This window comes from Acanthochromis polyacanthus, chromosome 8 (genome assembly GCF_021347895.1).
Source record: "Acanthochromis polyacanthus isolate Apoly-LR-REF ecotype Palm Island chromosome 8, KAUST_Apoly_ChrSc, whole genome shotgun sequence".
Lineage (NCBI taxonomy): Eukaryota > Metazoa > Chordata > Actinopteri > Pomacentridae > Acanthochromis > Acanthochromis polyacanthus.
This window is the reverse complement of record NC_067120.1, coordinates 2891489-2906645: the sequence shown is the minus strand read 5'-3', so window position 1 is coordinate 2906645 and position 15157 is coordinate 2891489. Positions and strand designations below refer to the sequence as shown.

Genomic DNA, 15157 nt, shown 5'->3' with positions numbered 1-15157 from the left:
CTGAAGCACAGACGTCTTTGTTCAGCAGCTCTGATCAGTATTCAGTTAAAGCACATAAACCTTCAACGCTGCATCAAGTTCACCTTAAAATCAAAATGAATGTGACCCGTTTTCTACAAGCCTTCAGTATTTTTTTTTTTAACTTTTTAGCAGTGTTAACTGTTTGATCATGAAGGCGCTTAAAGGAACTTGATTACATTTGCTGTTGAATCTGGTTTGTTTAGACAGTAACTGCTCTCATTTGATCAAATATCTGCTCAGTACAAATCTTGCAAGATTTCGATCCATTTTTTCCAGGTCCCTATGTAGGATATGCACGATAGGTCCCTGGAAACTGTGTAATGCACAAGTTACTTGACTTACAGTCTTGTTTTTCATAAGTGGGTTTGAACCCTAAATGGACTAAACCAGGGGTGTTCAATTAAAAGTCACTGAGGTCCACTTATCCAAATTTCCTCCAAGTTAAAGGTCCAAACCAAAGTCCAATTTGTGTCTTATAGCCTTCCCCTATGTCCACATTTTTCATGGATTCAACAAGACTTATTGTCAATTTTCAGTGCAGGATATGTTTAACTGAGTGCACAGCTAGCTCTTTTACCATATACATATATATGTAAGTAGTCACAGACAAATAAATTTAAGGCCTAACAGAAACTTCAGAATAAAATAAATTCGAAAAAGTGCAAACAGAGCCAAAAAATTCTTTTTTCTCTTAAATGAAAGACGTTCCAGCCTAAAGAATTGATGGCCCACACTTCAAGTATAAAAAGTCAACATCTTCAGAAAACGATAAATAAAAAAGTGTTTCTTTTAGATGGGAAAAAGTTCATACAGAGCATTGACTAAACATTTCTTTCTTCTTTTTTCTTAAAGAGGTCCCAGCTTAAGAAAATAAAGGCCTACACTTCAAGTATAAAAAGTCAACGTCTTCAGAAAACAATAAATAAAAAGTGGCTATTTTAGGAAAAATAAATGCAAACACAGCTTTGAACACCACCTTTTCTCTTTTCATTTTTCTTTTCTTGTTCTTCTCCATTCTTTTCTTAATGAGAGAAGTGGGCGTGCGACTGCCCTGTCAGTGATTTACATCTTGGTTGGAATGGAGTCAGTGCCATTCTCATGCAGACATGTCGGTGTTCATTGATGAGCCTAGAACGGTGCGTGTGTTTGATAATGTTCACAGTGGAAAAAACTGACTTACAGCTGTATATCGATCCAAACATGGTAAAGGTGTGCAGTGCTACTTTGCTTAGACCAGGGAACAGTGTGTAGCCAGAAAGCAGCGGGGTCAGCTGCCTCAAAATGCTCACTTAATGCAGCATGTCCCTGCAAATCAGTGGTTCAGTCACTAAACCAAAAAACTAACAATGCATCTGTTTTATTCCTCTTTGGTACAAACCAGCATAAGAAACACAACTTGAACATACAACGAACTCAACAGCTGTAGATTCTTTAACCAGCAGGTGTCCAGAGTGTTTTCCTGCAGCTTCAAATCCACACGTTGCTGGAAAGCTAGGTTGCTTCATATTCATAAGGCTCCTTTCTACTTCTTTGCTCACATTCGCTTGTTTCCTTGCCTGTTTATTAAATGTGGCTGCCACTGTTCACACATCAGGAATGTGAAATGCATCACTTCAGTTGCAATACACAGTTTATTCTTGGAAAGACGAGCTAAACAGCAGCTGTTTCAGAAGGAACACGTGGAAGCTTTAATGAGCTTAAGTGTAGGAGTCAGTGCTGCTGAGTCATACCAGTTTGTGACAGAGGTGGGACGACTCAAGTAATTAAAATTCTTTCATACCTGTCCTATATAGCATCTACAGAACCAGTCAGAAGTTTGGACATACCTTCTCATTTAATGGTTTTTATTTATTATAATTTTATTCTACATTGTAGATCAATAGTGAAGACATCCCAACTGTGAAAGAACACATGGAATTATGCACTAAGCAAGAAAGTGTGAACCAAACCAGAATATGTTTGATATTTTAGATTATTCGTAGTAGCCCTCTTTTGTGTCGGTGACAGCTTTGTGAGCTCTGCATCAAAAAAAAAAAAAGATCATTCAGGTTTTAATGCACTACATATAGTTTTTTGTGTGGACTCTATTACTGCCATCTATGTTTCTATCACCAGACGCAGCGCATAGTTCTAATAAAAACGCCATCCTCTCTAGATGTCTCTTATTAAACCGCATTCTGAAGCCACCTCCTGATGTGCACTCACAGGCAATTGTCCCTTATATTGTTCTCAGGGGGGAATGACCTTTCTGTCTGTCTTTCTTTCTTTCATTTGTTCGTTCGTTCGTTCTCCGAAAACTGTGATGTGACACTGCATTTTTGTCAGGCCCTTTCAACATGGTCGGAACAGTTTAAAGGAAGCAAACACTGACACATGGTGCAAAGCCAACCGAGTGCCTTTTTTTAAGCACGGTGCTAACATGGAACTATCTCTCTGTATGTGTGTACCCCAAAAGGTTGGGGTCACTTGGAAATGTCCTTATTTCTTAAATAAAAGCATTTTTTTTCAATGAAGATAACATTAAATTAATTAGAAATACAGTGTAGACATTGTTAATGTGGTAAATGACTATTCTGTGTGTGTGTGTGTATCACGCACACACATACACACACATAGCCTTTGTCTACTGTGTGTGTGTGTGTGTGTGTGATAGATGGAAGTGAAGTTGAGGTTATCAGTGCTATCAGCGCCCTGCCTTTAGATGCTCCTGGGCTGTACAAAATACATGACAGTGGTGATGAATGAGCTGCGTTTCACACTTTTAGACCGCTTCTGGTTCCACATGGTGTCCACACACACTCATACTGTACATACACTAACGCATATACCACACACACACACAATTCTGCTGGTGTGTACGTTCACACTGTACAAAAAAAATCCCAGAATTATCAAGCGGTTGGCTGGAAGTGACAGCTTTTTGAGTGACGGCCGTAAAAGACAGACACCAAATGTGCAGCAGTGCTGACTCACCTACAACTTTCCTCCAAAGTACCACCTCTTCTTTCATTATTACTTCCCTTTGACAGCCAGTACTAACAAAATGCCACGTCTTTCCTTCCCAGAGTGGACATATAGTAACCTTCTAACCCACACAAAATACCATCCAGCGCTCCCCTCTCAACTTTCTCTGCTCCCTACTTTCACTGAAAGATAATAATCTCATAAAAGCACACAAAATCTCATCTTTCTAATGTGTTAATTTATCTGTATTTTCCTGTACTGTACACTGAATGTATAGTCATATAGCTTCAGTGTCTGAAGATATTAGAAAAAGACTGATTGGGCTTACTGTTGGCATGAGAAAAAGCTAAAGATTGGAGCAAAAAGACGGCACTTTAAAAAAAGATAAGACGATCAGGTGAAAACTCAACTTCTCCTGACGTACGTCTTCCTGTGAGCGGGGATTGTTTGGTGAAGGAATGGAGGAAAGCCACGCATTTGCAATCATGCTGAAACAAATGACTGTAAGAATCCGCTTGATTGAGATTCACACAGCCGCGCTTCTGGAGAATGAAAAACAGTGCCGGGGCAAGCAAGATTTTAATGGAAAAGCAGATGAAGAAAATGAGCATGGAGGGTGAGAGACAAAGAACAGAGGCTGATGAGTCAAAGTTAACCAAAATCAAGACGTTAGGAGAGCAGACTGCTGAATCGTTTTTTTTTTTCTTCATTTTTTCCCTGTTGTTTCACCAAATGTCAGTGCAGGCAGTTATCAGAGCTTCAAGTTGTTCTCAGCTGACAGTCCGTCACTCGTACGTACAGTCTGATGGACAGGATAAAGTGGATCTGAGGATGCCAGCCACTTCAAGTCTACACACTTACTTTGATCTTTTTCCTTTGCTCTTCCTATGTCTCCTCCTCCTCACATATATAAGATATCTCTCACATCGTTATATGTAGCCTTTTTTTTTTTTTTTTTTTGTAGATTTCAGACATTGCAGTGGTAGGAAACACGGGACAGGAGAGCAGGTGACCGGGGTTACAGGGCGACTCGTGGCAACTTGCTGTGCCATTAAAACGCCTCTTGCTCTCAGTAACTTTCCCAATTAGTAGTTTCCGTTTGACCTCCAAGGGTCATGTGTTGTGCAGTCAGCAGATGGCTGTTTAGTGAAGACGCAGTGTGTGTTATTGGGAAGGGGAGAGGTCATCGATCTCCATCAGCACTCACAAAGCATAAATCCACATCCTGACAGAAACCACACGTACACAAACACTGTATTTGCTGAGCTCCATTTCTAATGTGTTTGCCTTTAAAATACACACTTTAAAGGCGGGATTATGCAATCATTTTACTGTTTGAAAAGCAAAAAAATTACCATGGAACAATTATACTCTGGTAGGTTATGATAAATGAAGCATGTTAATGATAATTACTTCTCTGTGGTGGCTTAATTCTTCTCTGTGCTCACTGAATTAGATTATTGCTGACATTTTTATACTGGCATGCTAAGAACTGGGGCAACCGTGACACTTTTGGAATTCTGTGGATTTGTAAAACGTCACAGGCGGAGCTAAATTTAATTCAGAAGATCAACAGTGTGCTTCCTAAACCATATAAACAGGGCATTCCTGGGACACTGGTGGATGTGACTGACTTTGCTTTTAGTACACTACATACACTTTGCCTCTAAGACATTAAATCCTAGTAATAACGTCGAGACAGGCTGATGATTTTACTATTCACCATCCTGTAAGTCTCAGGTTAAATCAAATCCAGGAGTGTTTTTATTTCTCAATTTACTTTTCTTTTTCTTTAATTTTCAAATTGTTCCACATCAAACTAAACACAGATCTATCTTCAAATACAAAAGTGGCCAAATAAGTAATTGCAATTTAAACTTGAATCACTGCAGAATTTCAACCAAATTGTCTTTAGGCCTTTAATGATGTCTTTGAATTGAGCTTGCGCTGTAACGGGATAGACTTATGCAAAAGGTGGAGATTCTGGATTGTCTGATTAGATTAAAAGGCCTTTAATCTGTTTTGCAGAGACTCGGGAGGACCGCACTAAGAGACTGTTCAGACACTACACTGTGGGATCTTATGACAACTTCACCTCATACAGGTACAGTTTCTACCTCTCAGCTAGCACGCTACAGCGAGGCCGTGTGCAGCCGTGTACACTGTCCTACACAGGTCTTATCAGACCTTGACAGGGTTAATGTAGTCCATGTGAAAAGGTACCAGAGTTCCATGAAGCTGCTGCCATCTAAAGGCACGAGGCTGCCAGTGCACTCAGCTCTGATCCTAAAATGCACAGTTACCTGCATTGCATAGCTCAGTTTTGTACAGTTGTGCACAGATGCATGTTATATACTCTACATGCATGTATATTCATGTTTTTGTCTGTCATATTTTTATATTTTGCTGCCAACATGTTCTTACTCAGTCTGTTTAAGGTTTTAGCTTTTCTTACTCCGTGTCTTCCTGTCCATGTCTCAAGATGGCATTTATCACGTAGAGAGTGTGAGTTCTTCTCTTCTAAATCAAATCTGTTAGCTGAGAGCAGAGCAGCGAGCCACATGCGGTTTTGTTTTGATGCTGATTTAATGTCACGCTTTATCTGTTTGAGACACAGTTGGTCTTTGTGAGCATGCTTTCCTCCTACTGTCTCAGTGTTTCACAAAATGTCAGCTTCTTACGTTCTAAATTAGCCAGATTAAATTTCACTCCTGTTACCAGAACTTCAGGCTTGTTGAGATGACAATAAATGCGTGGCATGTGTGTAGTTTTTGTTCTAGAATGGCACATATGGACTGCAACCGCACGTAATTTATTAGAGAAGTCCTGGAGAAACAAACTAAAGTCAATTTCTTGCTGCTTCCCAGAACCTCTACGGTAAAATGAACACCGCAGGTTACAGCTGTGGCACTGAGGTTTAAGAAGCAGTTGCCACTTATGAATATCTGGGTAGAATACTGCATGTCAGCGTGAGGCCAGAGACTTAACTAGAGCTCTGTTGTGCAGTATGTTCGGTCTGAGCTGCTGTCTTTGGAGTATTAGAACCACAAAATGTCAAAGGACAGGTTTGTTTAGAGGAAGCATTTACCATTTTGAAATGCGAGCCTCACATGGGATTTATTCTTTATTTCCTTTATTGCGTTATGTGTTCTAAGTGGATTGAGATTCTGAACAAGGGCAGTGAGAGCATTGCATTATTGCAGCATTTTGGGGCTATAGAGCGGAGCTGAAAGCACAGTGGATACAAGGGTTTGGACTGTACCAAAGTGTCTTAGTGGTGCTTCACCGGCATCGTTTTCTGTGCATAATAATCTTGCAAAAGTGGATAGATAGCTTTTTGTGAAAACAAACCTTTGACCTCCCTCCTGCAGAAAGGTTTGTTACGGGTCTCCTGGCTCCGGCAGCAGGAGCTCTGTGTTCCCCTGGTAAGTCTGTGAGAGTGGAGTGGAACTAAGCTAACGACACTGCAGCCGCCCACTGAGCTACGACCTGAACACTAGGCCTCCACGTCTGTCTCTGCTAGGATGACTGATAACGCTCAAAATACTACAAAACTCGTGACTTTTGTGGAGGCTGTGAAGTGGCAGCAGACACCCTCAGTCAAGTGTTTTGTGAAAACATCGGAGGATACGCCACAATTTATTTGCTGACTGTGTCCACATTTAAGTAAAGAAGTATTATCTTTTTATTCTACACTGAACATTCTAGTTTATGGTTCAGCATTAGGCATGATTTACATGTGTTTTAATTTACCTCCTCATCTCATTTACATTATAAATAGTTCTGGTGTGACCAGTCGTAACCTCACCGTCTTGAGGAGCAGGTCTGCTAGTGAGACTGCTGATATTTGCATTGCTGCTGCTTTTGGCTTTTGGCTTTTGGCTTTGAAAACACACACGCATGGTTTGAAAAGAAAAAAAAACAAAGAAAGGGTCAAAATGTTTGCAGAGCACCACAGGTTAACGCCACCTACCAGCCTCCAACCCCCTGAACGCTGAGTGAAATCAGACAGTGATGAACTGCTCACTTACTTTTGCATCCTCTTTCCTCTGTCATTAGTCAGGGCACAATATTGCATCTGAGCCATCTCTGTCAGCTTCTCTCGCAAAAGCCCTCAACACACTTCTCAGCTGCAGTCTCATCTGAAGGATCAGCCAGAAGATTGATTCACTCTTAGGCTTTATTCCAAAGACACTTAAATCACGAGGACTCTTCCTCTCTCTCCCTCCACTCACACACTCTCTACCTGTGTGTGATTGCTGGTACAACTCCTGGGAATCCTGAGCTGTGGTGTCCTGCTTGGCTTTTAACTTGATTGGGAAAGAACATACAGGCATGTGTGCTCATGAGTGTGTGTGTGTGTGTGTGTGTGTGCCTCCACCTCCTCCCACTGCTAAACCCCCACCACCCGACCCTCTTCACCATCCTGCCCTCTCCTCTTTGTGTGTCCGAGGATGGTGTTGGATTCATACCTGATGTCCCTCTGCTCCTTCCCTCACAGCGACTATATCATCGAGGAGAAGAATGCTGTTTTACAGAAGAAAGAAAATGAGGGGTTTGGATTTGTCCTGCGGGGAGCCAAAGGTGAGGCTGCACACACACACACACACACACACACATTCTCCTTTTTCCCCAAAAACATTCACCGCCTTCTGGGTTATTCACTGTGTGTGAGTGTTTATTCGTCTGAGAAGTAGATTGTTGATCTGAGTCACTGAGTACAGCTCAGTCGGTATTGTTGCTGTGTGAGTCAATAACACAACCAGCTTTGGTCAACACTCAGCTTGTATACTCAGACTTGTGAATGTGTGTGTGCGTGAATGTGTGTGTGTGAGTGTGAGAGTGCATGTAGCCCCTTTGGTGGCGTCATCCTTGGCTGAGCTGTCAGCTAGCTGTCCCATCTGTTCTCCGCACATGGCGTCGAGCTTTAGTAGAGACACACTCCTCTCCTTCCCCCTCTCCTCTTTTCTTCCTCTGATTTTTCTCTCCATCGGTCATTGTTTTTCACTCCTCTCCGCTCCCCTCCACCTCCTTCACATCCTTCCTGTCCATTATCCTCTCCAAATATTGTCACCCCTTTCGCATTTTCGACCGAAATCGCCTCTCTACTCATCTCCATCACCACAATTTCATTTTTACTCGTGCACGTGCCAGCGCCCCCCCCTCCTTACACTCCTTACTCTGGCCGGTTACCATGGCAACCCCTTCTCAGGCACCTTGCCGGGAGTCTGAGTGTGCTTTACTGCTCCATCACTCACTACCATGGATCTTGGCTCACCCCACTCTCTTTTTCAGTCGGTCTTTTACTCCCCACTACCCTTAAACACACACACACATGCACACACTGCAGTTCACTTAGTGGTCCTCTGAGAGCTCTCATGTGTCAGTGATTTAGTTGGATTCACTCCAAGATTAAATGGAGTTTGTGATAGTGCGCTCACTTAGCAAAGTATGCTTGTGTACTGTATGTGTGCATTTTATTGAAACATGAGTTGGGTTGTGCAACAGTGAGCGTATGTTTGCATCAAACTATACGATAATCAATGATATTGTTTAGATGCTGCAGGACATCCACCCAGAGCAACCAGCATTACTGCTTAATATATGCTCAGACTTCTTTATTCAGCAAGTACAACTAAACACTGTGCCAATTTAAGCATTTTATTTGAAAACAGTTAAAGTATTGTTGCTTCCAAGGAAATTAAACCAGTGCAGGAGTTCGAATAGTCCTTGTAATATATTTTCCGCTCCGGAACTAATTTACCGCTTGAGTCAAAAATGAATCAAAAGAAGCTATAGATTTCATTTACTGTACTGTGCGGGTTTAAAATATCAGTGTTTCTTCTCAGCCGAGACTCCCATTGAAGAGTTCACTCCCACCCCAGCGTTCCCTGCCCTGCAGTATCTGGAGTCTGTGGACGTGGAGGGAGTGGCGTGGAGGGCTGGTCTGAGGACAGGGGACTTCCTCATTGAGGTAATTAAAGACTTCACTTGCTTCTTCATCTGTGTCTATCTCACTGCTGAACAAGCTGGTAATGGAAAAGAGGAAAGTCTAACAACTGCAGGATTCTGCACAAGCCTGTGCAGCATTTGTGGATGTGAGATATTGTTCCTCATGTCTCTGCAAAAAGGGTTTGTAGAAATTCATTTGCAACTAATGCATTAAGATTTAAGGGAAAAAAACATAGCTTTTACTTTTTGAATTAATGGAATATTTCTCAATAAAGAAAGACATGATTTGCAGAAAATAACTTGTGTGAAGTGTGATTATGTAAAATGTTGACTGAGCAGAGTTTGGTGACTTTGACGTTTTAAAAAGTCAAGGTTGCACTTGTGTCTTGTTTCTCACTCTGTCTTTGCGTGTGTGTTTCAGGTAAATGGGGTAAATGTGGTGAAGGTGGGCCATAAGCAGGTGGTGTCCTTGATCCGGCAAGGGGGCAACAGACTGCTGATGAAGGTTGTTTCTGTCACACGCAAACCTGAGTCTGAAGAAGTCGTTCGAAAGAAAGGTAAAGACAAAAGGGACTTAAGTAGCTCCTCTATCACCTCCCTGTTTAAGAAAATCACATATATTAATCTTGTTAGTCAAATGTTACACTTAAGATGCAAGAAATGGCCAATTACATAACAATATATGATCTCACATGTGCTTTTTTTCCAGAATTGGCTGAACCAGCATTGAGCTTATTCATTCGTATGAGCAATATTTTAAAAAGAATATGTCCCACTAATTATGTAGTTATGGCTAAATTAAAGTATATTATGCCCTCCAAGATATTTTTAATGACATGTAATTTCTCACAAGAATTGCTATGTGTGATTTGATCATGAATTTTATGATGTAATGGAGCCATGTAAGTTGGTTTCAGGTTCAGAGATGGATGTGTGTGTTTCTGTTGTCTTGGTGATTTGTACCACATTTCCCTGCTGTAAATTCATGTAGTTTCCATGTCAACCAGCGCTCGCCATTACTCAGCTCCCACACAGTCCTGGCACAATGACCTCAGGACTGTGTACACTGCAGCAGCGTGCCTGTGTGTGTGTGTGTTTATGCATGGAGGAGTAGTGTGTGCACCTCCTTTGTGATTATTGCGATACAGAGACAGTGATAAATGAGTTTGACCTAGTTTCATTGGGACAGTACTGTATCAGCTAAATCCTGGTACTCGGGGCGTTGTGGTCTCTCTTTCTCCATCTTTCTATCCATCTTACTCTCACTCATGTTTTCTTTGTATTGTTCCCCAAGCTTGTTTCTTTTACATAAGCCTCTCGGTTAGACGTTTGAAATGTATGGAGAGAAACAAATTAACATGCATTTTTTTTACCCTTTTTTTAAATTATTGTCATGGTTTCTTTAGCACATTGACTTCAATTGTCATAATTCAATAAAAGGAAAATTAAACACTTTGGGAAAGATGCTTATTTACTTCCTGCCTTTCTGTTTAGTAAGAGGCAGCAGACTGCATGTGGTGAGCTTAGCTTTGCACAAAGACTGACAACACAAGCAAACAGCTTCCCTGGCTCTGTCTGAAGGTGACAAAACAACACATCTGCACCTCTAAAGCTTACTAATGGTATTGACAACAATGCCAATTAGTCTTTTTATGGAGATTATATGCTGGATCATGGCCCTTAATTTTTCATGGAAACCTGTGCAAAAAGGAAAAGTGTGCATCTTTTTGTTTAGATTGAAACAAAAGTGGGAATGAGTGGGTTTTGGAAGTACTGATGGGTGGATTTTGTCACCATTCGACAGAGCCAGGCTAACTGTTTGCCCCTCTTTCCAGTCTTTGTGTTAAGCTAACGGGCTGCTCGATATCCCCTCATCTATAATAAACAGATGTGAGAGTAGTATTGATTTTCTCATTCAGTTCTAAGCAAGAAAGCAATGACGGTATATTCCCCAGATTTTTCGTGAGGTAATTGATTTAATTGCTTCCTTTTAGCACAGTAAATGAAGGTGTAAGTGCAGTGTAGCACCATCATGGTAAATGTTTTGGAACTTTATCAAAATACATATACACAATTGCATTTTTCGCCCATTTCTTTTTGTCTTGTTGTATTCTAAAGTTGCTCTATGTCCATTAAAGCTGGCTTATCTCTGCTTGTGTCTGAGCAGCTTGCACCAAAGATATTTGATCGAGGTAGACTGTAAAGGCAATCGCTGGGTTGATTCCTTTTTTGTAAATCAAAGAAAAGACAGGCAAGCAGATTGAAGTGCAGACTAGATGGAGTTTATCTGCTGTTTTAGAGCTAAGAGAGGACAAAATTCTTCACTCCTGTCTCAAACTTCCCCTAAATGTCTGGCATTTTGTTGCACCTTCATCCGTGTTGAACGCCCTCCTCTGCTGCGTGACTCCTCCAGTCGGACTTAGTCTGCATTTTGTGCTGCACCTTAACACAAACGCACCGACACATGCTGACACACACAGACTCGCAGGCAGACACACATTCTCTGCACCATGCGTGGCCTCACTACTGCCACCGTTGCCATGGTGACTACACTGCATGTTTGAATTAAGCATTACATTACAGCAACAGCAACTCTCTCTCCCTGCGAGTCTGCCTCTGTTCCTCTCTCTTCCTCCATCCTCCTCCTCCTCCTCCTCCTCCATAGCTTCTGCTCCTGTACCAGAATGTGCAGGCTGGTGAGGAAATGAAGATGTTTGATATGGACAATACCCAGGATGGCGTATGTACACGAGATCTGCAGCTGCTGACGACAGCATGATAGTTATGCTCTTGTAAGGCATTAGTGCATCTGTGGGATTTAGAAATGTATCGCTCTACAGTGGTGCATTGAGCGTTGGCTAGTCGATCTCAGACAGAGAGAGCTGGTCTAGTTCTATTGTGGGGTATTGTCAGGAAACTTGGCGAGGATAGAGCATGTAGAGACTGCTGCTGTGTGTGTTCTTATGACCACAGTGCATGGCATTCCGATGTTGCTGCAGATTTAACATGCTTAAATACATGACTGCATTGTTTTCAGTAATTGCATTGTCTGTTTCAAGCCTTTTTTCTTTTTTTAAAAAAATCTGTCACTCTGCAGTTTGTTTTTGAAGCCTAACATTTGGTGGATGGGATTTACCGCTTCGACTGGGATGGTAACAGCCCAGTTGCTTTGTGTGTGTAGTAGGATTGGGAGGCTCCCATGAGCTTTGGGGTACAAAGTCTGCAGCGCATCATTTTCCTTAGCTGTTGAATTTACTGTCGTCTCTTTGTCTGTCAGCCCACATGTCATAATGTCCTCCTTCAAGGAGTTTTCTCTGTGGGAGGTTATGCATGTGTGTGTAAGCCTCTATGTTAGTGTGTTTCTGTCTGATGCACATCTGCTAAATTCCAGACAGGCAGCATATTAAAAGTAAGATGGACGACTTTCTCCCTCTCCTTTCCGCACGCATTTTGCTCCTTCTGCCTATTGTGGCGGATAATAAATCCTTTTGTTGTGTGTTTAATGGGAGGATTCCGAGAGATAGGGATGTTACAGAGAGGACAGAGAGGAATTCTTGCAGCACAAAGACTAAAAAACTGAATGTCTCGAAGACAGACTGACAGATTTATGAGCCATCAGACGAAGAGAGTACAAATAATGAAGAAGTTGGGCTCCAATCGTAGCCTGAACAAGGTTCTGGCTAAGTGTGAGGCGTCCGGTTCATCTGATTTTGACCAAATGAAAGGAGCGAAGATGGGATGGGCTGGCCGTCTGGGGAGGCCAGGAGGGCGCTGAGCCGCAAAGCCAAAGGATTTTCATCCCCCACAACTTCATCCTCAACACCATGCCTTTTTTCCACAGCTCCCCCACCACCCAAGAGAGCTCCCAGCACCACCCTGACGCTGCGCTCTAAGTCTATGACCGCTGAGCTGGAGGAACTGGGTGAGTGCCAAAAAAAATGACATGAAAACTCAACACACTCTCCTTTTCTGTCATATTTCTGCTTTCGCTTTGTCATTAAAACTTGGTGTGTCTCCTAACTTTTAGAATAGTCACTTCTGTTGGCTTGTTCTTGTCATTTTCCCTCCTCTGCTGACGCTATCTTTTTCCCACCAAGCTTCTGCTCGGAGGAGAAGAGGAGGTGAGTCTGAGGCAAGAAATTGACACCTCTCTGAACGTCATAAAGATGATTTATCGCTGTTGTGTCAATTTAAGCAGTCCTGATTAGAAAAGAGGAGCAGAAGTGAACAGTAAAAACTCGTGGATGTTTTTCTCCACTTTTTTTTTTACCTTTTTCCCTCTTTGTCTCTTAAGTTGTGTCGCTCGCTCACTTGTGATCATCAATACAACACAATGAGACTGCATTGAGAAAGTGTAGTGATTTTGTACAATACCACAGAGCATGACCTCTCACCGTCGTGTATAGCTACAATTTAGAAATGCTTTTGAATTTTCTCCTGTAATACCAGTGCCAGAAATGATGACACAACATATCTGTGGTCTTATGTCTCAGTATTTAGTTCTGCCTCATTTCCTTCCCAACAGAGAGGCTAGATGAGATGTTGGCATCCCAGGAGTCTATGTTGCGTTCTCAGCCCTCGGAGGCAGATTACAGAGCAGCCACTGTCAAGCAGCGGCCTACCAGCAGGAGAATAACACCAGCAGAGATCAGTGTGAGTGCTACCTACACACAGCACATTGGCAGACAGCATATGTGACGGTCCTGGCAGACACGCAAACTCCATCTGACGCGTGACGTCCTCAGAAAAACCTGGCCACATGCAGCACTGCACACATTTACGAGTGCACTCCATGGTGCTAGTTTGATCGTGGTTTTGTTAAACCTGTCTGTAATAACACAGAAAATTTTGAATTTTGTCCAGCAGTCACTGTTTGAGAGACAAGGGATGACTCTACATGGAGGTCTTCACCCTGGGATTGAGAGAGGTCACATACCGCTACCAAAGGGCATGTCCAGGACCAAGTCTTTTGGTAAAACAATCACCCACCCTGTACCTATTGGTAGTGTAATCACATGCACAATAGAGAATATACTGTAAGATCAGAAAGCTTCAATATATTCAGAAATGGTGTCACTACATCTACAAAGAATGTCAGTACAACAAATTAAAAATACTGTGAATAAAGCTGCATCCTCATCACGTTTAAACTTCCCCCCCAACCAGAAATAATTTCCCAAGTTAAACCTTGGCAGATTTTACCAAGTGTTTAAAATTAAAAGTTAAAAAAAATGCATTGTTCCATGACATTGTGAATGTTCTGTGAATGTAATTACTGGATATTCACAGAAACAGATTTACAGAGCAGATGTTCAAGGACAGAGCTTGTTTCAAAAGTAGATATACACATTCATTATTAATACTCAACTGTATTATTAAAGATGTTCCCTTTTCCCAAACACACTCATTAAATGAATGCTGAATTAATTGTTAAATATGTCAAAATTACTTAGAATTGCATGTATTGTTAAAGTTTTGTGTAGCTGCATTTGAGACATTTTACATTCTTAGCTGTGAGAGTACACAGACATATGGACGGATGCATTCCAGTGTTCTTTTATGAAGCAGCTGTCAAACTGCTAGTCTCATTTAATATGATCCTTTTCTATGAACTTACTTCACATCACATGATCTGTGCTTGAACTCATCAGGTGCCACTGAGGAGGATCGGCTCTCTGCTCTTGCAGGCGAGCACCGATTTCCCCGCAGTTCCTCTATGACAGACACCCTCCGAGACCACTCACAGCCCCATCCCATCCCTCCACCTCCACAAACGGCACCTCCTCCTCCTCCCTACTACCTAGACACCGGTCCTCCCCCTGCTTTCTGCCCCCCTCCACCCCCCTCTAGGACCCAGAGTCAGGGCCATGAGCCTGGAGGACGTTCCAGCTTCAAGCCCTCCTCCTTAGACCTGCCTTATGAGGCCGCTCAGCGGCAGGCCACACACATCGAGAGACAGAAGAAAGCCCGTTCCATGATAATCCTGCAGGACTCCTCCCATCTACCTGTAGAACCTACAGAAATTCCCCGACCTTCTGCTGCTACTCCACCTGAGCGAATCAAAAGGAAGGGTCGGATTATTGACAACCCTTACGCTAATGTGGGACAGTTTAGCATTGGACTGTACACACCCACCAAGCCCCAAAGGAAGAAAAGCCCACTAGTGAAACAGCTACAGGTAAGTGCCATGTGAGAGGTGGTTTATTTTTATTTTTATTAT

The 15157-nt window shown here is 42.2% G+C and overlaps 1 protein-coding gene across 1 annotated transcript in view; it reads left to right on the top strand.

The window, feature by feature from the left end:
• The window catches only part of shank3a (SH3 and multiple ankyrin repeat domains 3a), a 159899-nt gene that overhangs the window by 132424 nt on the left and 12318 nt on the right, over positions 1-15157 (top strand). Inside the window, 9 exon segments of the mRNA XM_051951413.1 lie at positions 5014-5089; positions 7487-7569; positions 8835-8959; positions 9359-9494; positions 12779-12859; positions 13035-13058; positions 13463-13590; positions 13801-13909; positions 14589-15115. Coding sequence (XP_051807373.1) covers positions 5014-5089; positions 7487-7569; positions 8835-8959; positions 9359-9494; positions 12779-12859; positions 13035-13058; positions 13463-13590; positions 13801-13909; positions 14589-15115 — 1289 coding nt within the window.